The sequence below is a fragment of the Peromyscus eremicus genome, chromosome 2 (genome assembly GCF_949786415.1).
Source record: "Peromyscus eremicus chromosome 2, PerEre_H2_v1, whole genome shotgun sequence".
In the NCBI taxonomy this organism is placed as follows: Eukaryota; Metazoa; Chordata; class Mammalia; order Rodentia; family Cricetidae; genus Peromyscus; species Peromyscus eremicus.
Genome location: NC_081417.1, coordinates 31413054 through 31439715, shown reverse-complemented (window position 1 = coordinate 31439715; position 26662 = coordinate 31413054). Strand labels below are relative to the sequence as shown.

Genomic DNA, 26662 nt, shown 5'->3' with positions numbered 1-26662 from the left:
TACCCGCATATGCTTAACTTTCCCCTGGCATTTTACCTTTACACTAGAAACTGAGATGGCTTTCACAGGGTGACTCTTCTCTGCCACAAAGGCAGTGTATGTTCTAGGAGGACTGCTTGAAACAAAAGAAAAATAAAACTTTTAAAAATAAAAATATTGAAGGATTTTCATCTAGAGTGCTTGCACAAGATTCACTAAGCCAGGGGAGATGTTGGATGAGGCATTAGTTGAAAGACGGGCAACTAACCAGGACTGATAACATCAAATGGTATTTGAAATGGTGTTCATTACATATTGCAGTTTGAAAAAAAAAAAAAAAAAGAGTGAATGTGGTTGTCCCCTAGGATGATAGGACTGGTTGCAGTAAATATTAATTTCTGTCTGTTGCCCATTGAGGTGACTGAAGTGTGGGGAGAATGGTGATTGGTGCTTAATCAGGGCCAGCCAGATACCTGCTGAGACCCTTTGCACAGGGAAGATTTGGACTAAGCTCATTTACTGGCAAAATGAAAACCAGAGAAGAGTCTGGCCTGCTCTGCCTGGGACTGTAATATTTCTCATTTTAAGGCTCCTGTATCTGTTGGTCTCTCTCCCCATGCCCACTTGCCCTCGGTAGGCACTGCCTGGTAGAGTAAAGGTAAATTTAAAAAATAAAAATACCATTGTTTTTATTTTTGTTCCATTACTGCTGTTTCCTGTGAAAGTCCTTTACATTCTACTAGGATAGACTGGATTTTAAAGCCTTTGTATCCAGAGCATGCTCTTTCAGAAAACAGGAATAGCAGGATTACTGCTACAAATTTGGGGTTCATGTGAATGCTCACAGTGGTTTCCAAACACCTCAGCAATGTATGTAGGAGCACCTGTGATAGCTATCTACACTATTTGGTTACATTTATACAAAGTCTGTCTGTGATAGATGGGCATGATGGTTTTAAGTTTTTCCCTCTCAACTTTTTAGATAGTCAAGTTTACAGCAGCTGTGAATTAGTGATGGGCTATTAGTGAGCTGTGTCATTATTTAATAAAAATGGCTTCTCTCACCTTATTTTTTACCCAGGTCCCTGACAGGCTGGATGAAATGAGATCCCCATGTAGCAGTTGCCATGGAAACCTGTGACTCTCCTCCTATCTCAAGGCAGGAAAATGGGCAGAGCACATCAAAGCTATGTGGGACGACACAACTTGATAATGAGGTGCCAGAGAAAGTTGCAGGGATGGAGCCTGACAGGGAAAACAGCTCCACAGATGACAACCTGAAAACGGATGAGCATGAGCGCAAAAGTGAAGTCTTGCTGGGTTTCAGCATCGAGAATGCAGCTGCCACTCAGGTCACCTCAGCAAAGGAAATACCCTGCAACGAATGTGCCACTTCTTTTCCCAGTTTACAGAAATACATGGAACACCACTGCCCTAATGCCCGCCTTCCTGTCCTGAAGGATGACGAGAGTGAAATCAGTGAGCTAGAGGACAGTGACGTGGAAAACTTAACAGGGGAGATAGTTTACCAGCCTGATGGGTCAGCATATATAATTGAGGACTCCAAAGAAAGTGGGCAGAATGCACAGACTGGCGCAAACAGCAAACTCTTTTCAACAGCGATGTTTCTGGACTCCCTGGCATCTGCTGGAGAGAAGAGTGATCAGTCTGCTTCTGCACCTGTGTCGTTCTACCCACAGATCATCAACACTTTTCATATCGCTTCATCCCTCGGGAAACCATTTACAGCCGATCAGGCTTTCCCAAATACCTCAGCATTAGCAGGAGTTGGTCCTGTGTTGCACAGTTTCCGTGTCTATGATCTCCGACACAAGAGAGAGAAAGACTATCTAACCAGTGATGGATCAGCCAAAAACTCCTGTGTGTCCAAAGATGTCCCCAACAATGTGGACTTGTCCAAATTCGATGGTTGTGTTAGCGATGGGAAGAGGAAACCTGTTTTAATGTGTTTCTTGTGCAAATTGTCTTTCGGTTATATCAGGTCGTTTGTAACCCATGCTGTGCATGATCATCGGATGACTCTCAATGATGAGGAGCAGAGGCTCCTCGGTAATAAATGCGTCTCCGCCATAATACAGGGGATTGGCAAAGACAAAGAACCTCTTATAAGCTTTCTGGAACCAAAAAAATCCACTTCTGTGTATCCCCATTTTTCTACTACAAACCTCATAGGACCTGATCCAACCTTCCGCGGTTTATGGAGCGCTTTTCATGTTGAAAACGGTGACTCTCTGCCGGCTGGCTTTGCCTTCTTGAAAGGAAGCCGGAGCCCTTCGAGCTCTGCAGAACAGCCGCTGGGGATCACCCAAATGCCAAAGGCTGAAGTGAATCTGGGGGGGCTGTCTAGTTTAGTAGTGAACACCCCAATTACCTCTGTCTCCCTCAGCCACTCATCATCTGAGTCTAGCAAGATGTCAGAGAGCAAAGACCAAGAGAACAACTGTGAAAGGCCGAAAGAAAGCACCATCTTACACCCGAACGGGGAGTGCCCTGTCAAAAGTGAACCCGCTGAACCGGGAGATGAGGACGAAGAGGATGCGTATTCCAATGAACTCGATGACGAGGAAGTATTAGGCGAACTCACTGATAGTATTGGTAACAAAGACTTCCCTCTCTTAAACCAAAGCATTTCTCCTTTATCATCCAGTGTGCTAAAATTTATTGAAAAGGGTACCTCGTCCTCCTCCGGGACTATTGCTGATGACACGGAGAAGAAAAAACAGACTGCTGCCGGGAGAAACAGTGGCAATGTTGCTAATAGCTACGGCATTGGTAGCAAGGACTTTGCAGATCTAAGTGCCAGCCGAGAAGGTGGTGCCACGGCAGCTCATCCCAGCGAAACAGCCCGGGGAGACGACGACAGTTCAGCGACTTCACACCAGCATGGCTTCACCCCGAGCACACCTGGTACGCCAGGCCCTGGAGGAGATGGCTCCCCAGGCAGTGGCATTGAGTGTCCAAAGTGCGACACGGTTTTGGGGTCTTCGAGGTCTCTTGGTGGTCACATGACTATGATGCACTCGAGGAACTCATGTAAAACCCTGAAATGCCCCAAATGTAATTGGCACTACAAATATCAGCAGACTCTGGAGGCCCATATGAAGGAGAAGCACCCCGAGCCAGGTGGCTCTTGTGTTTATTGTAAGACTGGACAGCCTCACCCCAGGCTTGCCCGGGGAGAGAGTTACACGTGTGGCTATAAACCCTTCCGTTGTGAGGTTTGTAACTACTCTACCACTACCAAAGGCAACCTCAGTATTCATATGCAGTCCGACAAGCACCTGAACAATGTTCAGAATCTCCAAAATGGCAATGGCGAGCAGGTGTTTGGCCACTCTGCCCCGGCCCCCAACACCAGCCTTAGTGGCTGCGGAACACCCTCCCCGTCCAAACCCAAACAGAAACCCACCTGGCGCTGTGAGGTTTGTGACTACGAAACCAACGTGGCGAGGAACCTCCGGATTCACATGACCAGCGAGAAACACATGCACAATATGATGCTTCTGCAGCAGAACATGAAACAGATTCAGCACAACCTGCACCTGGGCCTGGCCCCGGCCGAGGCCGAGCTCTACCAGTATTACCTGGCTCAGAACATTGGCCTGACTGGAATGAAGCTGGAAAATCCTGCAGACCCTCAGCTCATGATTAACCCATTCCAGCTGGACTCGGCTACAGCAGCGGCTTTGGCACCAGGACTTGGTTAGTACTTCCTGTTCTGCACTATTGTCGGGTTTGAATCACATTTTCACGTGGCCTCTTGTGAGGGAGCACTAGCAAATGGGGGACAGTTCACTAGAAAGGGTTTTCTGTTAAACTGCATAGGGAAACTGTCCTTGTTTCTACTTCAAAGCTAAATTAACTTCAGAGATGGAAGAGTTAAGAGATTAATGACAACATATAAGAAGTTAGCAAATTCTGTCCACATTTAATAGGTCCATTAACAAATGCTAATTTGCATAAGCTTGGCAGCATTTACAGGTTCAGTTTGGGTGATTATTCTCCAAGATATCAAACTTGAGCTATCGTGATTTTAATTAAATATTTTAAAAAAAAATTTAATGCCTGTGATTGCTCATAATTAAACCTACAATAATACCATTTCCTTATCTAGGTATTTGGGAGTACGTTATAGACAACCAGTGCAGAATTAGGCAAATCCCATGAAGCTTTAAGACAAATTGGGAAATAACAATTAGTGTTTGTGTAAGTCTATCTAGGCTCTTAAATCACAAACATGTGACTGTTATGGTATTGATCAACTTTCTTGTACTGGAAAATACAAATTTCAGAATGACATCATCATGCCCAGTAGGAGTAATTAAAGATATCTGATGAGGGAATTTAGAAGTTGAAAGGGATGATTGTAATTGATCCCGATTCAATCCTATTACAGCTTTTTTATAGTTTAAGCTCTAGAGAAAGCCCATTCCTTGTCAAGACTTTATTTTACATTCTTTTGTATGTGCTGTGTTTTCTAGTCTCTATTTTTCCTTTTAATTTTTTTTTCCTGTAGTAAATAATGAGCTGCCGCCTGAAATCCGGCTTGCCAGTGGTCAGCTAATGGGTGATGACCCGTCTCTCCTTACTGCAGGAGAGCTGTCACCTTATATCAGTGACCCGGCGCTGAAGCTATTCCAGTGCGCTGTTTGCAACAGATTCACCTCTGACAGCCTGGAGGCCCTAAGTGTGCATGTGAACAGCGAGCGCTCTCTCCCTGAAGAGGAATGGAGGGCTGTAATTGGAGATATCTACCAGTGCAAGCTCTGCAACTACAACACCCAGCTCAAAGCCAACTTCCAGCTCCACTGCAAGACTGATAAGCATATGCAGAAATACCAGCTGGTGGCCCACATCAAAGAAGGGGGCAAAAGCAATGAGTGGAGGCTGAAGTGCATTGCCATTGGCAACCCTGTTCACCTAAAGTGTAACGCCTGCGACTACTACACCAACAGTGTGGATAAATTACGTCTGCATACCACCAATCACAGACACGAGGCGGCTCTGAAACTCTACAAGGTAAGCAGTGCCATCCATTTTCATTGGTGCAGAGTAGACAAGGGCATTAACCATTTCAGTATTTGGAGCACAGACCAGCAAGGAGAGGGCAGGTGCGAGGATCAAGATGCACAATTTCTGTTGCCGTTCCTAAAGGTATATGGAATACACAGCAGTGAAAACTAGGGATTAGCTCCTTGCCCTGTTTCTGTCTATCTCAGGGGCACAGATTGCTTCACTGGCTTCCTATAAGAAAAGAAAATTTTCTGGATAGTGTCATTAGGAAAATAGTACTTTAAAGTTTTGTTTTTATTTATTATTTTTACAAAACCAAAATATAGTGGCACTAAGTGTTAACGGAGGCAGGGAGCAGAGGACACAAACAGTGCCTATACTTTAAGTGAGTCATTTGTTTGGTGATAAACAGGAATGACCCAAACAGAATGTTTGTGTACGTGCACTCTTGCTGACATAGAATAAACACATTCTTCCGCAGCATCAGTTGGAAGTCTTCACAAGGAAATTCTGTTGTTCTTTTGCATGATTGTTTTTCCAACTAGTCATGCTTCCTCTCCTCCCAAAAGGGTGTGGCATACATAAATACGTTCTTAAGATGACAAGTATACTTCTTTCCTGGGATAAACTATGCAGATGTTCTTCATACGTGAGAGTGATGAGCAGCATGTATTGCACAACTCATGTTGATGTTTTCTGAACCCTAATGACTGAAGAATTTATTTTCTGTAGCTAGTTCACGGATTGCCTTGATCATTTTGGTTCCTGTACAAGTATAGCTCAGTCATTTCTATGATGAATAACTTGGTTACTTATTAAAAAACTTCTTTTGTCTAGAGGATATTAAAATTCAGAAAATATTGCAAACCATTAGTCATTGTAACAAGCTCTAAATATGATTACAAAATCCATTTTGCAAGTGTTATCTATTGATTTATACTAGAAATCAGTGATAACTATACTATCAGGAGTCAACCAACAATTATAGTACCTATAGCTAATCCTATTTAAAATTGCAAACACAACAGTAAGAGCAGATGTGGCCATCTGGGTTCGACTCAGGAATTATTTATTTGGATTGGTCTGGTGCTGTGCACTTGGGTTGTTCCTGTTTAAATTTTAGATAGATGGACTATGCACAAAAACCTACAGTCTCACTGTGAGAATTTGTAACATTGTTCCTGCAATATTGGCACTCTGTAGATCGATAATGAAAGCGTTAGATTTGGGCTGCTCAGTTTGTGGGGAGTGCAGGCCCTAATGTAAGATGGAGCGCTTCTACCTCAATGCTATTGAAAATATAATATAAAGGATTAATTGTATTATAATTCATGGGTTTTGCAGCAACAGTTGACAACTGCTCGATTGCCTACTTTTTTTTTCCTGTTGATACCTGACCTATTAAAAGTTTTAGAATACCTAGGAGAAAAAAAGCAAACATTAAGTTTGTATAAATAATAGATTTAGACCCTGGGAGCTATATAGAATATTCATGAACTGTGTTTATATTCACGCAGTTCCTCTAACACTTTAAATTAACATGTTGTGCATAGGAGATATAAATGTACAGATTTTTCTATTTTATTACTCTCAGGTGGGAACCTCGTGAAAGGGAGAGTGTTATTGTTTATATTCTTAAAAAGAGTTATTTAATCCAAACTGTCTGATAATTCTTCATATGTTGATAGGTTTGTGTGTGTGTGTGTGTGTGTGTGTGTGTAAGTTCATGCAATTCTTTCCGTAAGAATGAGTTGACCACCTTACTCCTATAGGACCAGGGTTCAACTTGAAATTGACTTTGAATCCATAAAGAACAATTACGATAAATGCTTGACTCTAAAGAAGGCTGTGGTGCTAAGAGCACATTCTACCCCACAAGCAAAAGATGCATAGTTATCTTACAGATCCTGTAAGATATAGAATGTGTTCCGGTGGTTATCCCTTAATTAGCCAAGTATACCCAATATAGTGTTGAAATATGCCCAGCAGACAAAGTTATTATAAAAAAAATTACATTAAATTCAAAGAATACCAAAAATATTTGAGTATTGAAACCTGTTATCCAACAATTCAACTATATTTTTTGCATATTTCTAGAAATAGTCAGAAAAAACACTCTCAAGTAGTTATATATTGAGCATGCTATTTCCAAACTCAATTCAAAAAAACGATATGATTCAGACATAGAGCCTTTCAAGCACAGTGATGAGGAGATTAGCTTGGCCGGCTTGTCTCAGCAAAATAAAATTGGTTCATAAGTAACATTAATTGCTTTTAAATGAGAAACTAACAAATTGGCTTGGGCCTGGAAAAAAAAAAAAACATGGTTTATCATATGACTTAAATATTAAAATTAGACTTAAAATAGTTTTAGAGTTAATGACTAGACAATAATCTTCTCTATAAAATTTATTTTCATTAAGAGTTTAATTTGCACCATTTTGCATTGTGAATTATTTAGACATTAGAGGAAAGTGGCAGGGTTACAATTGTAAGACAGACACAGAGCTGTGAGGAAACAGCTTTGCTCATTATTGACAACATATTGATTCATAACACTCTAAATGGGGCGACGTGTCAGTTCAATTTGAATAAAACACTCTACTCACTGCGTTGTCAAGCTGAAGAAGCATCACCTAAAAGAACTATGGGCTTTATTTCGTTTAAAGAGGTTAAAAGTTAAAGGTTAAGGGTTAGTGTGGAAGCATCATCTGCCGAGCTGCTTAACTTTAAACTGATCAATTTAATGAAAATCTGTTTTACAGATGTTGTCTTAATGTATTTGGCAGGATTTAGTCAGATTTAACATTAGAGGGGAGGCAGTAAAAATTATTTCTTTATTTGACCAGAAAAACACCTCTCCTTTTATGTTTAAGGTAGATGGCTTGTGGGCTATGGTATTTTGGCAAAGAACCCAGAGGCAGAATGTGTTGATGATGTTTCCATATGGACCAGAAAAAAAAAAAAAAAACTGTTATGTCTATTGCTAAGGATGACTGGAAGGGGAAAAAAAAGCTGTGTTCACTTTGGTAGGGTAGTGTTACTTTCCTGAGATTTTTCTGAGAAGCAACTCTGTTATTACTCAAAAATCTTCCTCATTTTTTTCAAGTGACATTCTCTGAAGTTCTAATACAATTTTATCTTGACGTAGTTTTCATCTAGAAACTTTAATGATGAAAGAAAATTGGTCAAGGAAAAGGAAAGAGAAAAGAACTATTTTACGTTGCCCTTACTCTTCCCTGTTAGTGCCTGGGTGCATGTGTAAAATGAACCTAACAATGGTGCTAAGTGTGCAGAGTGTTAAACTAGGTCTTGCAGGTTAATGTCTACATACATACATGTGTAAATACGCAACAGTGGTTTTAAGATAAGTTAATTTACCAGGCTACATTATATTATTTAAAATTTCCTGCTTTTATATTCTCTTAAAAGTTTTAGTGAATTGGTTTTTAGATCTGGGTCCTCACTAAATGTTTGGATGATGTAATAAACTAATGAGTCGACTGAGGAGCGTATTAAAGGACCTCCTTTAGCATCTCTCAGCCTTCATTCTAAAAATGCATTGTAATTTGCTCTGCTTCTTAAGTGAGCCCTGGCATTTTCTGACGAGTTCAGTGGAAAGTTGTAATGACAACCACTTAGCATTATACATGAAAGTTAGGACAATCAAGGAAGGCTTGGGCAGCATTCCAGAATACACTCGAGTATGTTCTTGGCTCTGCGAGGCTGGCTTTTCTGGCCAGCCTTTTGGCTTAACTATTTCCCTGTGTGGAACATACCCATGCTTAGCTGCCTGTGTCCTCTGACAGCCCTCCTCTTCCTGTGTGAATGTGTGAGTGTTCACAACTTTACTGGTTCAAAGGCAAAAGCTTAACTACTTGAGCTGCTTTCTCCCCGGCCTCTGCTGGGAGCAAGGCACAGGAGCCTATCTGACTTCCACACTGCTGTTTGGCTATTTGGATCTCACAAAGGCTAAAAGCATTGAAGCATTAGCTTGCCTTTATGGTGAGTAGTGGCGCACACACACACACACACACACACACACACACACACACACACACACACACACAAATGAGGTTTAGTCCTAGGAACTTATAGGGTGACATAGACCCAAGGAAGAGTTTTTAGTTTTTCTCTTTATTTAGGATTTAGATTAAAGAAAAGATCCAGATTAAGAACTAAAACTCGAGGGGAGGGGAAGAGGGACATAGAAGAGCATGAGGTAGACAGAGCAAGGAAAGCATGTGCAAAGGAAACAAGCCATGGAATGACTAGCATCGCCTAACCCTTTGCTGCTTTTACTAGTAGAAAATACTGAATGGTCTGAAGTTATCGGTGAGCCACAGGTATTTTTATAACCATACGCCCAATTTCAAACCAACTTTGCAATTTAAAATCAAATATACCAGGTATGTACCATTTGAGTCATGGATGTCACTGTTCTTGTGTGATGGTAAAAGTTCTTAGAAGATGCTGCAGGGCACATTTGCGTATACGGCAGCATACAAAGGAAATTGCAATATGGGTATGCTCTGAGAAATCCAAGTAGGTTGCTCTTACTCTTATTCTAGGCATTTGTTTAGGTAAAGAAAGCTGTTTTCAGAGATAAACAACAGTTATTCTTTGCCCAGACTAAACATTAACCTAAATATGGAAATACTTTTGCACTCTTTGTATTAGTTTCACATTCATGTTCATTTCAAGGTTGAAAAGCAGTGTGAAATTTAATTCCAGTTGTAGGATTTTGTGTGTGTGTGTGAGTAATCACAATTCAAATTATTCCATTGTATTCTCATATTAAAAGACAGGCAGAGGTTGAAAAAGTAATTTCTACAGTAGAACAATCCATGCTTGCATAATACTTAGAACTAATAAATACACAGATCAAATAAAGAAGAACTGGTTGGCTAATAGCAACTAATAAATCATGGGTGTTTTCAGATCACACTGTAATTGGCCGGCCCTCCAGACTAGACAGCCTTCTGTTTTTAAGCATGTTGTTGCCTGAACTGTGGCCATGTGCAAACCATGCTACTTTGTTACAAATGTGAACTTCGGTCACTGTATTCTTGTGCAAGTACTAAGGTACATTGTGAGCTGAGAACCTTTTTTCACCTCCAAAGTAAGAAAAATAACCTCAAAGTTATTAAATATAAACAGATGGAGACATGCTAATCCCTACAGAGGCCCATGTTAGCCAAGCTTATTGTATCTATGTCAGGGTGAAAAAAAGAAAATGTGGTATTTGATCTCTCCCCTCTTTACTTTCCCTGACTTGTGCTCTGTCATTCCTCTATGTGTTAGGATGCGGCTTTGCCTCCCATCTAGATCTTCTGCTCATAGAAGCGCTCCGTGTTGCAAGATTAGCTAGCTTCCTCAGCAATTCTAAGGAAGCATTCTTTTAATTAAGGGGAAACAAGAAATACTGTAAAAACAGAGAGGCTTCTACAACTGGCTTTTTCGGAGTGAACTGTTGTGAAGATATTTGCTTATTCCGGAAGAATTTCTGTGTTAGGGAGAATGGAGGTGGGTTAGGGCTGAGGGAATCAGTTGGGAGTAAGGGCTAGGGAGAACAGTCCCCTTTCCTAAAGTTCCTTTCATTTGCTGCTTCTGAAGGCACCCACCCGATGCACTTACACCACCACCACTGCCTCCATACAAACACACCTCAGAAACCCAGTCAACAACTTGGCACTGCTGTTCACTCCGGGTCCCAGGAACATGTCAACTTGCACTTTGTGATTCACACATTTTTGTATTATGTGCTCTTTCTGTCTAGCCTGGAATGTTGGCACATTTTATCCAAAAATATCAAATGGCTTATTTGTGACCTGTCCTGAGGTCACTTAGGTGAAATGAACAACAGTGTTGTCACATAATTCTGGACTCTCGTACAGGTTTCCTTGGCTTAATGTTTCTGTCCCTTTCCCATGGAGCTGGTATGCAGTTGTTGAAGTGCTCAAAGGGCGTGGGGCTGGCACACAGCAGTGCAACCACAGTCATATGTTAGGCAGGCCTCAGACTGCTGAAAGGGTCTTGGCCTGGGGTGGAGTGAGGAGGAGCTGGCATGTGCATAATGACCACAGTTCGGCTTCCAGAACATCTGGCCTTCCCAAGCCCTGCTGCAGATGCTTTACTAAGTTTGCTTTGAGTCTGAGCCTATGCTAAGGGGGAATTCACACAGACATAGAAATGTATTCATTATTCCGACAATCCGAGCATTGGAGGCAATTTCTCCTCACACTGTCAGTGGCTTTCAGGAGACCATGAGAGGCCATGATTTATTTTTAAAAAGTGAATCAGGACCATGGAGATATAGCAACACCTCACCATCAGGAAAGGTTTTCATAGACTCCATAACCTAGGTGTATTGATAGATGCCAACCCAAGGGCCATAGCTTCATTTGCAGAATACCTAGAAGACATGCTGCTTCTTGTCTCCAGCAAGCAGAGAAGCATTTACTGAGCATTTACTGTGTCTTGGCTTTGAATGTAACTGCATGGGGAGTGTACCCATTAATGTGCCAGATAATAAGCTAGCTTCCTAAGTGTTGTACAGACATGGAATTTTCTGAAGTTGTATTTTCAAACACCACTCTTCACAACTGTAAGTTAAATGTGGACCCAGAGACATTCATAAAAATTACAAGTTTCCCTGATGTTACCATGCTTATTCAAGAATCTGAATGTGCCAGCTATCTTAAATTATCCATAGATACTCTATAATCCTATTTGTGTATCTTGGCAGACTCTAGTTACCCTATTGTATAGCAACATTTTATTCATTGATTTAAGATGAGAATTATGTTAAAAATTTTAATGCAAAAAAAGGAGCTTTCCTTGGTTGACACATTCATAGTTATTTTTCAAATACAAGCATGCTGTTGCAATGTATGGTTGAAAAAAAATGATGAAAAGTCAGTAAGCATGTCCAGTTACAACCTGAATCAGCCCCTCTACAGAATCAGGGTGCTACTTTAATATGAATCCTGGAAAATATGTAAATACAGCTTACAATGCAGTCAGAGAAAGTTCTGCCTAAAAGTACATAATCGTGTTGACTTGTTATACAATTGTCACAGATGAGAGTTATGCACAGCAATTTTGTTTCATTTGTTTAAATAATATTTAATTAATGTTCTGAGCTTTTGTGAGTTGTGGGGACATACACTTATATGCCAAGACTTGGAGGACCGAGGTGGGAAGGTTATGAGTTTGAGCCCAACCTGGCTCACAGTAAGATCCTCTTGTGGGGAAAGAAATGATAGAAAGCAAATCCTGTATTTTCTATGGATAAGGGAAAATACTTTTATAGAACATATAATATATTTCATATAATGTTTATATGTAAAATGTGCATATAAAAGCATGTGGTAGTAGATTCACCTAAATAAAGCCTTTCTATCAATGGAAATATTTGATAGCATAGAATATGTATTAGTCTCTCATCTTGGTAAAGGACTAAGTATTGGGGTTATATTTGGCTTTCAAGTAATTGTGTGTGTGTGTGTGTGTGTGTGTGTGTGTGTGTGTATGTGTCTGTGTACATGCACGCACATATGCATATATGTGATGTTGTCTGTGTTGTACTTTGTGTGTGATGTGTCCTTGTTAGTATAGACATGTGGACAAGTCATGTGAGTAAAACATCTATACTAACACATCCACACATATATTGATAGAGGCCAGAGACATACATCAAGTGTATATCTGACCCTGTTGTTCTCCAATTTTATTTATTTAAATAGGGTCTCTCACTGAACCTGATGTGCATGGATTCAGCTAGGCTGACTGGCAAATGAGCTTCATGGGTTCTCCTGTCCCAACCCACACCATTCTTCAGGGCTGGGGTTACAGGCACACACCCCCAGCTAGGCTCTTTATGTGGAGGTGAGGAACCTAAACACAGGTCCTCGTGCTTGCACAGCAGGCATTTTAGAGACTGAGCTGTCTTTAGCCCCCCTCAAGCAACTTTTAAGAAGTAGCGCAGAGGAAGTGTAGTGTTATATACTTGGATATTTGATGGTAACAGTAATGGAAAGCAAGGTTGAGGGAGGAAAAGACAGACCCAACTGCATGGTGACACCAGTTTTGGAGGAAACTTTTTAAAGTTTTGATTTATTGATTTTTTTTTTTCATTTGTGACTATGTATTCTGTCTCAAGAGATCCTCATTTATTGGTGGAGTTGGCAGTTTGCTGTCTCTGTGTGATTGATGGTATATTGGGGAGCCTCTTTCCAAAAATATCCCTTCTCCTGGTGCCAGACAGTCTATTGACAATGAAACCATGTTGAGATTTTATTGTTCTATTTTTTGCCTTTTTGAATGTCACTGCTTTTTGATGAAAGAACATCCACTGACCAAAACTGTAAGTTATACACTACATGTCCGTTGTCTCATCACTCTTCCAGAGACTTCTACACAATTATTCACATGTAAGTGTATGTAGAAACCAGGATTCACAAGTTTGTCAGGTCCTCACAGAAAGTAAGAGCTTGGTCTTGAGTTGCGATTCTGTGTCTTTTCAGCCTAGGGCCAGGCATTCTTGTAGAGCTCCATCATTATGAAAACCTTCTTATATTTGAGGACAGCAAAAGCAGTGAGGAAAGTAGAGAGGCTGACACCTGATAAACTCCACCATTTTGTCTTCAGCATCATCTTGTTGGGTAGCATTTCCATGGCTCTGAACAGGCAGGTTTTACTAAAGTCTAGGTGGGGAGAGTGGGAACTGACCAGCGGGTCTGGATATACGAATGCCAAGTGCTGAAATGGCACTCTTAAACCAGTGATCTATTAGCTGGGAGGGGAAACTGGTAGTTAAGTGGTCACCTGAGTATTTCCTGTTAAAATGGAATTCTTTTGCTTTCAGCAACTTCCTTGGATTGGCATGTTTGTGTGTTTGGTGGATCGAACGGGATTGACTAATCGAATATTTATCACTTTTAGTGCTGAAGTTTGCAGTGTCTGACAGTTAAGCCCCTTTTGGAGGCTGCATTACTTCATTCAGGTCACCAGGGAACCACAGCAGTCATGCCTTAATGGTCCGCCACTGGCCTGACAGAGGAGATGGTGGAATGTGCCTCTGCCAGCATTCAGGGACAGCTGGAGCAGTCCTTTGCCCAGAGCGTGAGCCCCCTCTCTTTTTCCTAGCAACTTTAGAACTCCTGGAAGAGGCCTGGTCATATGTATCCCATTAGACGTGTTTAAAATACCCTGTGGTTTTGAACTCCTAATTTCCTATTTTTGTATCTCATTTCTTACTTTGAACCCTTGCATGTTTTTGTGAACCAGGACCTCATTTATCATATCCTACCTTCCATTCTTCCTCTTGCCTTTCTCTTTTTTACCTTGAATTCAGCTTTTTATTGTTGTTGTTGTTGTTCATTTTATTTAAAGATTCCTGGGATTGTACCTCCAATGTATGTTGAGGCAATGTAAATTGAGGAACAACCTCTCTTCTCTTCAAAATTTCGCCAAATATTTTACTATGAACCCCAGTGTCATGCTAGAACTTACATTGGCTGGACATGGAGATCTTTGAGGAAACTTGAACCTGGCTACTTGACCCTGTGAGATTTGTTTGGTCATTCACATTGATGCTGTTGACCACATTTGTTAATGAAATGATCTTTTATTGGAAAGTGAGAATTGTCTGGGTTTTGGAAGGACAGACTTGTTACTGATGAAGAAGTATATGTAGCTGGTGTGTGAAAAGCAAGTAAGGAAGTCTTGGTAACTCTATTGGGTAGATTTTTCAAAGAATTTAGATATTTCTAACTGTTTGTCTGGCAAGCCTTGGGATAACACTAGCTTTTTGAGGACATAAGTCCTCAGGGACTAAAATCGTCCAGTGTTCAAATGGGAGAGATTGAGTAGCAAGCTTAATTACCATCGCATCTACAGTCAGTTTGCAAGTCATTTTTGTCAATGTGTTTGCAGCATTCACCAGAGCTTTTGTACAGAATCACTAGTGACATTTTTAAAGAAAGATTCAAATCCTAAATGGGAATTAACTTGAACATCAGAATTTGCTGTTTAGAATTCATTCTATCGGTGAGTTTATGTTGTACAATAATTGAAAAGGCTGAAAACTCTTTTGTTTACAATGTAATGTTAAATATTACTGTCCTTTACTAGGAGGCCTTTCAATGTCTTTAGAGAAATAATTGGTAAAATCAAATTCTGTCATCATCATCATCATCATCATCATCATCTTTATCACCATGATCATTATGCCATGGGAAATAACTAGAGTGGGAGCGGCTTCACAGAAGGAATACTGTCTCATTATTGGATTCCTATTTGTTTATTTTGTTGTTGAAAAAATTTAAATGACTGAGACAGAAATTATTTGCTACTGTGGAAGCATCAAATTTTTCAGTGACGACTATTCCTTAAAAGTCTTCTCCCAGTCTTGTAGCAAGCTTTTGTAGTGGATACCAGCTTACAGATAAGGATGTGAAGACTTCTTATTAATTGTGAAAGCTTGGCCTTTAGCTTAGGCTTGTCACCAACTAGCTCTTATAACTTAATCTGCTTCTACCACGTGGCTTTTTTTTTTTAACCTCTTCTCCATTTCTGTACATCCAACTTGTTCCATGTCTCCTGGCATCTCTTATGCATCTTGATTATCTCCTCTTCCTCTGTCTGCCTGGAAGTCTCGCCTATCTCTCCTGCCTAGCTATTGGCCATTCAGCCTCTTATTACACCAACCACAGCAACACATCTTCACACAGTGTACAAACATTCCACAACATAGTCTCATAAACAAATTTTTTAAAAATAGATGTAAGGGTTTTATGATTTGAATTTGGTGTCTAATGTTCTGAATGCCTGGTCCCCAACTGATGGCACCTTGTTAAGAGACATTGAGATGTGATACTTGGCTAAATGACGTAGATGGATCCTTGAGAGATGTATTATTCTTAACCACTTCCTTCTGCTGTTTCTGCTTCCTGGCCCACTCTTACATGAACTCAGCTGCTCCATGTGCCTTTCTCACCATTGATGGGCTTGGACTCCCTCTAGATCTGTGAGGTAAAATAAATCTTTCCTCCCACAAGCTGTTTTCATCTAACATTTGGACTGTAATAATACAAAAGTAACCAACACAAAAGGAAATTTATAAATAGCCTTTCTTCAGAGAAGTAATTCAATCTTTGACCCTCTTAATTTCTTAAGTATTGAAAAACCTAAAATGGGCTTTCTGAAGACCTTTTATGATTAGGAACATTATTTTTTTTAAATATTTAAGTAGAAGTATTTCTGCCTTTAACTCACACATCACTTAATATCCCAACAGCCCAACAGCCCAACAGCCCAAGTTTTTCTGTTTTTACTTAGATGTGTGTTTCAAAATAGATTAACATGTATCATTGTTTCCTGCAAGCACTTATAGAGTGTACCATGTCACTTTATTCCTTCCCTTTGGGACAATGGCTGCTCCTTTGGTGGCAGCAGCTTGATAATTTTAAAATGAATAAAGAAGCAATTCAAGGAAATCAGATATACATTTCTTCCAAATGAGCAATTTAATTTTCTTCAGTGAATGAAGAAAGATTTGCATATATATCTAAGATCACGTGTGTAAGGTATTAAAAAATATAAAAATAAGATAAAAATTATACTTTATTTGATATTTTGTGTATGTATTCATGAAGCGCTACTTATATTACCCAAATCAAGCAAATTGTGTGTGTGTGTGTGTGTGTGTGTGACAGAGAGAGAGAGAGAGAGAGAGAGAGAGAGAGAGAGAGAGAGAGAGAGGAGAGATTTCTATATATTAAATATATTAAAATAGATGAAGATCATGAGTTAATTAGTAATTCTCTGTATTTTGTTTTAAAGTAGATTGCAGGAATTTCTTCCTGTACACTGTGTTTTTTGTCCTTAGAGATAATAAACCTTTGATGATATTGTGCAGGACTCGGCAGCAAGTACTAAGTGGTTCTGAATGTACACATGACTAATCAAAGGTTCAGGGAACAGGATATGATTTGGTAAAAGTGATAGGTCCTCAAAAAACTGAATGGTGTCACCAACGGCCCATGGAGCCTTTCCGCCATAAACAGGCATATCCTGACCCTGGCATCGGGGAAGGTTGCTTTTCACACAAGCTTTTGTGCTAAGTCTTTTAAGAATTTCTTTTAAAGTAAAGTGTTTCACAAATTAATGTCTACCTAGTTAGTACTCTGTTCCTTCTTTGCTCTTAAAATAACAACTGATTCCACAAGATAATCAGAGATATTGAAACACAGGCACTCAGACACACAAGCAACATTTTAAATTGATCTCTGTGGGCTGATCACTGACGAAAGCAGGACTCTCAATGTTAAAGCATGCAACTGTAGAGGAAACGGTGACAAACGACCAGTGAAAAGTTTTATGTGAGAGCAGAAAGAAACATGATTTACGTCTCAAATTCTAGTATGTTCGGCTTGTGAGGAACATTGAGTCTTGCCTGAGCTTTAATGTGTCTGTTGGCCTTTTTAATTTCTTCTTATTATTATTTGTAAGGACTTGATTGAGATGCAGTTCATACTCCATGAATTTCATCTATTTAAAATGCAATTGAATAGTATTTAAAATATTCACAGGATTATGTAGCCATCATTATAATTGACTTTTGAATATTTTCCTCAGCTGAAAAGGAAATCTTGTACTAATTTAGTTGCCCACAACCATCCTGAACTCTCACTCCCATGGCCCTGGGCAACAGCTAATTGCTTTCTGTCTCTATAGATTTGATTATTCTGGTCATTGATATAGATGCAACCACAGTATATGGGGTCCTTTGTGAGGCTTCTTTCACTTAGCATAATGTTTTCAAAATTCATCAGTGCTTTCAGGTGTTTCAGCTTTGTGCACAGTATCTTTTATTTATGTTGCCTCAGATAAACATTTGGTTGCTTTTACTTTATGTCTATATGGATAATTATGCTACGAACACTTCTATGTAAGCCCTATTTTCATTTCTCTGAGTTAGGTACTCTGCAGTAGGATTTCAGGATGAGCAAGTACTAATATCAACTAGATTTTTTATTACTGTCAGTGTTTTCTTATTTTATGCTTGGCAAACTCACTGCCAATTGTCTTTTAAAGAATACTTCAAAAACTTGCCTAACATGTAGAAGGCCTTGCTTGGATTTGATCACTAGCAACACACACACACACACACACACACACACACACACACACACACACACACACTAAAACCTTTCACATTTTTGTCATTGTCCCAGTGATACTTTCCATCTTTTGTTTCCTTCTGGCCAACTGGCTGAATGAGAAAATTTAATAATAGCATTTATTGAGTATGTATTCAGTGGTAACAAGATAATACCCTTTGTTCTTTATCTTGCTTTTTAAGACTTAAAAACAAAATTTCTAATCATGTGTATGTACATTTGTCTATGTGTTGAATATGGAAACATTAATGCAGATCCCTGTAGAGACCAGAAGAGAGTGTCAGATTCCCTGAATCCAGAGGAACAAGAAGTTGTGAGCTATCTGATGTGGGTACTGGGAAACAAACTCCAATCCACTGAGCCATTTCTCTATCCCTAATAAGATGTTAGATATTGTTAGAGGATATTTGATCACACTGTGACACCCTGAGACTGTGTCAATAAAGTTAACCTTGAATTAGGGGGCGGAGCCAGCAACAAGCTGACCAGAATTAGCCATAGAGAAGCCAGGAATCCTGATAGAGAAGACACACAGGAATGAGTAAGGAGGGACTCATTGAGGCATTACAACTTCTCTTATAGATAGGTATAGTTACTAGGAAAGTTTGAAGATGAAGTCATTATAAATGAAAACTCAGTTGGTTATCTAAGCTTACATAGCTGGTAATACTGATGACTAAGTTAGATTAGTACTCGGTCTGACTCCAGACCCTACATCATTAGTCAGGACAACGTGTCACAGTAAAGACAGTGCACTAAGCCAGTACCTGGCCAGGGATATCCTGTTTGTGGCAGAAAGGGGTGGAAGTAAGGATGTGACTGTCATAGGTGCTCATGGTAGAGGTGTACCCCTTGAGAGGAAGAAAAGTGATGATGAGGTGGGTGGAGATGAAGAGAAAGCAAGTTAGCAAAACTTTCCACAGCAAAATACAAGCTTCAAGTTTTGGAGATCTGAATGTTAACTATTTCACTCACAGTATATTCTTTTTGCTGGCAGAAAATTAACCACTCATTTGAGTCATAGTATATTTCTGAAAAATATCTGCCAATAGAATTTCATGTGAGACTGAAAATTGGTATATTTTAAAATTGGTGATCTTAAAATATAAAATATATTTCTGTCAAATTAACATTTGAATAATAAACAGACATTAATTTATCACATTGGTAATCAAAACAAAACAAACAAGAACAAAAAACACTGTGCTGGATGCCAAAGACCAATAAGACAGCCATAGAGGGAATATGATGGACTTCCTGTCTTCAATAAACTCACCGCTTTTTAAAGGGAACTATACACCCTTTCTCTGTTTTCTTTTCCTTGGTGGGTTATCCTGTTCAGAGCCTCCCTGTGTTCTAGTTTAAAGGAATGGCTTTGGTAGTTTATGTAATACATTTAGCAGGGGTTGTGCCTTCCTAGCAGTAGGGAATTTATATGTAGATTTCCTTTAGTATTTCAGAAAATGTTAGATTCTACCCTTGCAGAAGTTTGAGGAAGAGTGACTGTACATTTCTACCCGAATAAGGAGGATCACTGAAAAACCAAAGCAAACATACCCATCATAGGAAAATTAAAGTCGCCTGTCTCCTTTGCCTCTTCCACACTGCCTATGTGGTGTCTACAGTGCATTGTTTTTGTGTTTTCACAGCAGGAAGGCTATAAACAAACAAGTATTTCTCAGAGTACTACCTGCAACAAGGAGGATTATTTTTCCCTTTTATAGGTATGGAAAATAATCTATCTCTTTTAATACAATAATCAGGGTAAGGCAGCCTTAGTATTTTTTCAGTAGCTCTTCTAGACACAACCCTATTAGATTCAAATAATTGCTAATTTTCCTTGAAATTTTCAATTTTCAGAGACTTGATCTTCATAAGGCTTGTTGACACGGGCACAATGGGGTCAGGCGTTAAACTGCTAGTGTTCCTAAGGACAGTGCCATGGCACAGTTCCCGCTATTTACCATGAAAATAAATTAAGGAGATATTCTGCAGGAAATCGTGATAATCTTCCATATTCTTTTATGATAAAAGATTCTCCCAGCTACCTTTGTGAGTTGGAAACAAGGAAACCGAGCCACAGGCTGATGAGTTCAGCGTTTGTGTCAATGAAAACTTGATTAGATTAATAAGCATGGACAATAGTGGGTATCACTTTTGATGCTCCCCTATTATTAATTAATTAGGGGTGAAGTGTGAAGAGAGCATGTGGGGGTGACATCTTAGAAAGTCAATAAAAGCTATTCATAGCCCTCCACCTTTCTGTGCAGCTTCAGAAAAATATTTTTTAAAAAAGTCAGATTCAGATATTTTCTGTCTTCAGTTGTCAAAATCGCCAAAGTGACTTTCTCCTCTTTATGTGTTACTTTGGAATTATTTTTGTGCCTTAGTTAGTATATGAGTAACAGGAGAGAAACCTCTCTCATGCCTAAATGGTTCTACAGATCTTAATTAAAGTACAAAAATAGCTCTGAAAAAAGTATTCTATGATGAAAGCTTTTCTTACACGTGTAGAATATTGTGTCTTGTCAGCACATCTTTGCTACTGGCAGTGACTTGTGCATTGGAGAAAACTTCTTTCTTGTTATTTGGAAGATATTTTATTTTTAATTTCTCTAAGCACACTTGGTTACTATTGTACCTGCATTTGTCCTGGAAAGCCGTTCGTACCTTTATCTGCGTCGTTGGCCTTCAGATGGAGTTTGCTTTGAACAGGGATGCCGCTATGTTCATCAAGTTAAAAAGGGGTGACTAGGGTTCATAAGAAATAGCTGTTGTGTTTCCTGGAATGTGCTTCCAAGTCAATATCCATTCTTCCTTAGGATTTTGCTACAGACAAGGAACCATGCATGACGCTTTCAGTTCTAGTTTTCACCTCTGCCAAGTGAGAATTTGCAAATGAGTAGGTAGGAAGGGAGGCTCCCAGCTGAACAGTAAACTTCTGGGGCTTTTGTGTCTGCTGTTGTTTTTCCTTTAGCCTGTGAGATGTTACACTCACCTCCAATCTGTGCTCTGGGTTCTGAGTTCCAAATAGATTTTGAAAAAGAGAATTAACTTAATGGTCATTGAAATCTATATAAACTTAATCACATCTGGGTCGTCAGCACTGAATTTATGTCCAGCTTTAACAAATACCTCTTTTTAAACTAATGATGAACTTATACGTCCCTTTGCTTGTTTTCTTTATTTTTTTATTTCTTTAATAAGTAAGTGTATGTTCATGTAGTTTTCTATAAATATGAAGACAAGCAAAAATAAAAATCTCTTGTAGAGAGATGTCTGGACTACCCATCTTAAACACCTTACTTTGTCCACTCATTTCATTTATTTGTTTACTGAGAGCCTGGGCTGCCAGGACCCACTGGGTAATAAGGATCTAGTAGAAGGCAACATAGACACAGGTCTTGCACTTAGCAGGAGAGACAGAAAACTCTTAAACTTAGAATCATCTGCTAAACAAAGAAATACCTATTGACTATTGGAAGCAAGTAGTGTAATGCCAGCTTTTGGTTTAGAACACTTGTTTATGTCTTCAGTACCTTGCTGTTTGTAGAAATTGACTTCTTCAAATCCCGGGGAAAGTAAAGAATCTGGGACAATTTTAAGGAAGCTAGGGGTAGAAGTAAGGAGATTTCTTTTGATATTGGTAATATAAAATTTGTTGTCACTGTTATTATGATTATTACTATTGTGTGTGTGAGCAGGAGCATGTGCAGATCAAAGGACAATGTCAGCTATAATTCCTCAAGTGCTGTCCACTGTGTCTATTGAGACGGGGTTTCTTAATGTACCGGAATTGAACTCTGTAGATTAGGCTGGCTGACCAGCAAGCACCGGGATCCTGTCTCTGCTGCTTCTTCAGGACCAGCTTTACACAAGTGCACCATGGCCGCCAGGTCCAGCTCTTTGTACATGGATTCCAGGGAATTGAACTCAGATCCTCACACTTAAGGACAGCCTTGTACTCACTGAGCTCTCATCCAAGTCTACACACGAAACAATTAAAACTCACAGTTGTCAGAAATATTTGCAAGTTTTCAGAGTCCTGAGATGCTATGTAAAAATGCTTTTTAAAAATGCCTTTGCCTCCGGCCAGCAGATTTGAACAAACTATAACACAGAAAGGTAGATGAGATGAAACTGGCCAGTAGACTCCTTGTTGAACTTTGTACAATATGCTAACTCCAAGGTCACAACCTCTGTCATTGTACTCTAAATAGCTCTATTTAAACATGCAGTTGTGACAGTCAGCCAAATTTGGGGTGCTCTGTAGGATGGTGTAACTTGCTTGCAAATCTAAAGTCTCCAGAAATAAAAAAAAAAAAAAAGGGTAGCCATGGAGGTAATGCTAATCTCAGCACCACTAACATTTACTCCTCATGGTTCAGGAATTCTTACCTGGTATTCTCCTCTGATGGAACACCCCCTCACCCCCCCACCCCCACCCTTCAGGGGTGCTGGCTCTGCTAGGGTGTGTTCCATGAATCCATCCCATGTATTGTCCCTGTCTTGTGCATCATTTTGCCCCAAAGGACAGGAATCTGACATGCTTTGTACATCAACATCCCACTACAGCAGGACAAAATCCCAAGTCTTTACATAGAAAAACTTTCTTGAGAGTGTAGTGGTGCATGTCTTTAAAACCAGCACTTGGGAGGCAGAGACAGGCAGATCTCTGTGAATTCAACAGCCAGGCTATGCAGCTAGATCATGCCTCAAAATAAACAAATAAATAAGAAAAACTGTACATATAAAACAGTTCTTTCATTGTTGAAGGTTTGTCCCTTAGGTGAGCTGTTGAGACAAGAAATCATTTTCTAAGTCCTGAAGTAGGAAAATCACACCAGCACACACACACACACACATACACACACACACACACACACACACACACACACACACACACACACACACACGCAGGCAAAAAAAAAAAAAAAAACAAAAAAAAAACGCCAAGCCTATTGGATTGAATTTTGTAGGAATATCTTTTTAGGGGAAGACTTTTAGGATAGTGCTTTGCCTGATTGTGGTTGCAGAAATTCACTTCCCCTGTATAGGAAGATATCCGCAGGCCATAGATATATATTCTAGTTTCTGAACAGGAATCTTATGGGTCTCAGGAGAGCCGACTTCCACAGGCCTGCTAGGTTGCGTGCTCATTTGTAGCCTACTGTAATGATTCTGCAATTCTTGTGTCATCTTGCTATTCTAGGAAGACAGATTCTAAGGTTTGTTTTTAGACCTTTTACTCCAGAAGAAGAGATAGAGATATAAGTGTGTGCAGAGGTAAGTGGTGTATGTGCACATGTGCAGGGCACTTGGTCATGTCTATGACAGATTATGATGTATTGGCTGTTATCTAAGACAGAGTTAGTGGGAACCACATTAACAATCAATGATAAAGAAGCAAAAAAGAAACAAACAAACCAAAATAAACAAACAAAAACTGGAAAAAAAACCACACAAATGTGCAATCGAATTTACACTGTAATGGTGTGCTTTAGGGAGGTTGTTGCATTAGTTAGCTGTGAGTTGAAATTTCTGTCTTGTGTTTCTGACAGCAATGCCTATTTTGTAGGTCAACCTGAAGCTATCTGTCAGCTTTGCACTAAATAGAATAGCTATGCTTTGAATATGATTCTCTAGTAAAATATCTGTTGTGGACTGTATTGTAATCTCATTGGCAATATGGTTTTGTATTTTACAAAAGATCCCAACAAGATACCTCCCTCTCCACAGACAGAATGGTTAGAATAGTAAATTGATTCAGCAAAATAGATTTAAAAAAAGTCAAACCAATTATTTTAGGTCTTTGTGAACAATTTGATGGCCCTGATGACTTACTGATCATCACTACTGATATATACAGACCAGTGAAGGAAAAAGTTACTTTCTTTCTTGGAGTATAACTTGAGTATTTGAGTTATTTTAAGGTAATAGCCAGTGTGTATACAGTGAGGGAATACAAACTTTTTTTGTTCTTAAGTGGAAAACGTACTATATCGTTGTATGGTAATGTGGCATCAAGCATGTTGCTCTACTATGACACATCTATCTGCCTCCTATGAGAGTATAAATGCAAGAACATGTCAGAGCCATAAACTATTCATACCAGTCAACAATGTCACAAATTAAAGCAGTAGGAGATTTGAATTGCTTGAGGAAGCCACTTGTACAACACATCAAGGCTCTGAAGGAGTAGGGGAGCTGATTATTTTGTTGTTGTTTACCTTTGAGATTGTGTTTTAATTGTAACAGTTCTTCCTTCCTGTTTCTCCTTCCAACTTTTACCTGTCTCCTTTTCCTGCAGTCTCCCTCCTGGTGGCATGGAGGATTTGAGTGAGTGTCCATCTACAGAGATCTAAAATGAATAGTTCACTGTACAAAAATCATTACATTAAACCAGACGCCAATTAAAGAGAGAAAAAAGTTTTGCTGGTTAGCAAATAAAAGCCAAAAGTGTACTCTCTATTATATAGAGTCTTTAGATAAAATGAACATTTATACCAAGGACAAAAAGTTGTCCTGGGATCACGTATGCTTATTTTCTTTATTTATGTTGTTTTTGCTAAATGATGATTTCAAATATGCAGTTTTACCAGAAATATTGATATATTCTATATCAGATATATTGGCCACTTTATTAATTTTGATGCTGCTACGTGCACATAAACATGAAGAGACCTGTAACTTGGAACTTAGGAAATTATAGTACAAAATCTAGAAGAACTTTAGATTAAATGTTCTTTTTAGCTTTACTGATGGTTTGAAGTAGAAATGTAGCTATTATGCTAACATATTTGGCTTTGCCTGTGTTTCAATGATTTCAAATTCTTCCATTGATTGATTGATTGATTGATTGATTGAGACAAGGTCTAGTTTTGTAGCCCTGGTTATCCTAAAACTCTCTACGAAGACCAGGGCAGGCTCAAAATCATAGAGACCCATCTGCTGGAATTAAAGGCATGTGTCTCCACATCTGGATATATTTCCCTTTTATAACCTATATTACAGAAATGTTCTGAGAGGAAGCTGCAAGGAATAACAGTTATAGAGAATGAAAAAAGCATGCTTAAAACTACAATGAGAGTATTAAAAATATTTCATCCCATTTGTAAGGTATCTTTCTTCACTATGAAAAGGCAGTATTTTTCTGGTTATGTATGATTTAGCTTGAAAATGGACCACTTTATAAAAACCTTTATAAAGCCAAGAGTTCAGATTAATCCAAAGTCTGAACCCCGATAAGTTGAATATATATAAAAAAAAAAAATGAGGAAATTTCTTTCAACAGCATTCATGGGACAGGAACAGAGATAGTTTATTTTGACTCCTGCTCGGGTCCAGATGTACAGTTTAATGCTTAGCATCCTCATGCTTCTGATTGACAGGGAGTACCTACTTGCCAGATATCTAGCTCACTTCTCCAATGTCTGGAAGATTACATTTGACTGCCCCAATATTAATAACCAGATTTGATCTTAGGCCTATCCAAGGTCAAGCAGACTGGCCAGGTCAGCCTGTTTGTCTGTGTGCATGCACTGTGACATCTACTCAGAGTGACAGGTAAAGGATGGGGGCGGGGTGAGACAAGGGTGTTAACCTTCAGCTCACTAAAAGAAGCCTCTTCCTGCTGAGAACAAAGAGCCCCAGGGCTTCCAGCCACCTTTTCTTCCCCTCCCCCCGTCCTGTGTTTTCAATGCTCATACTATTTTCCAAGAAGAAGATATGCTATTGAAGGAATGCATTTTCAAAAGAGGTAAAATGCTTAAGTAATTTGGATAAAAATGTAGCGATAGGCATTCCCATTTTTGTTCAGAATTTTCATCCGCCTTTAACAACATTTTTGTGGGGGTTGGCTTTGTTTGGCTTCTGACTCCACTAGCCATCCTAAAGCATTGTATTCCTGAAATGCCCCTGTTTTTGCATACCTCTGCAGCTGTAGAGCATTCAAGGCGTATTTTTAAAACCTTCTAAAATAACTTATGACAACCACAGCTCCTAGTATGCTACCATAAAACACATCAAATAAACTTTTTTTAAAATTTTTTTTATCTTACATCTTTCTAGGTAAAAATTCCTAAGAAGCCATTTGGTTCCTAATTGATTTTCTACGTCAGTTGTTCATTGAATAGATAAGTAGTGCCTGTGATATTTGATTACAGAGCAAGGCACCCATTTAACCTTCTGTTCTTTCCTGGCCAGGATTTCAAATACAATAGAACGTTCCTCCCTGAGGCCCAGCAGGATTAGACAGCTAGCGGTAATCCCTGATAGGCTGAAATAGACCTGATAGAACTTCACCTCACTTGTTCAGGATTATACTCATGAATTTCAGCTCACCCAGAAGCATTAACCCTTTGGGGACCTTGGCTGAGTACTCGCTCCTTTAAAAAACAATAACTAAGCAGGAACCTATTCATTCATTTTTTTTAAACTAAAATATAATATGAAAGTTGATG

At 39.3% G+C, this 26662-nt stretch overlaps 1 protein-coding gene across 2 annotated transcripts in view; it reads left to right on the top strand.

The window, feature by feature from the left end:
* The first annotated feature begins 1106 nt into the window (after nucleotides 1-1106).
* Zfhx4 (zinc finger homeobox 4) overlaps nucleotides 1107-26662 on the top strand; it is a 160170-nt gene continuing 134614 nt past the window's right edge. The window contains exons 1-2 of one of the 2 annotated variants that reach the window (XM_059253967.1): nucleotides 1107-3702; nucleotides 4595-5019. In XM_059253967.1, the coding sequence (XP_059109950.1) occupies nucleotides 1107-3702; nucleotides 4595-5019 (3021 nt within the window). Of the gene's footprint in view, nucleotides 3703-4516; nucleotides 5020-26662 lie in introns of both variants that reach the window. The other variant, XM_059253966.1, reaches the window with a different exon arrangement.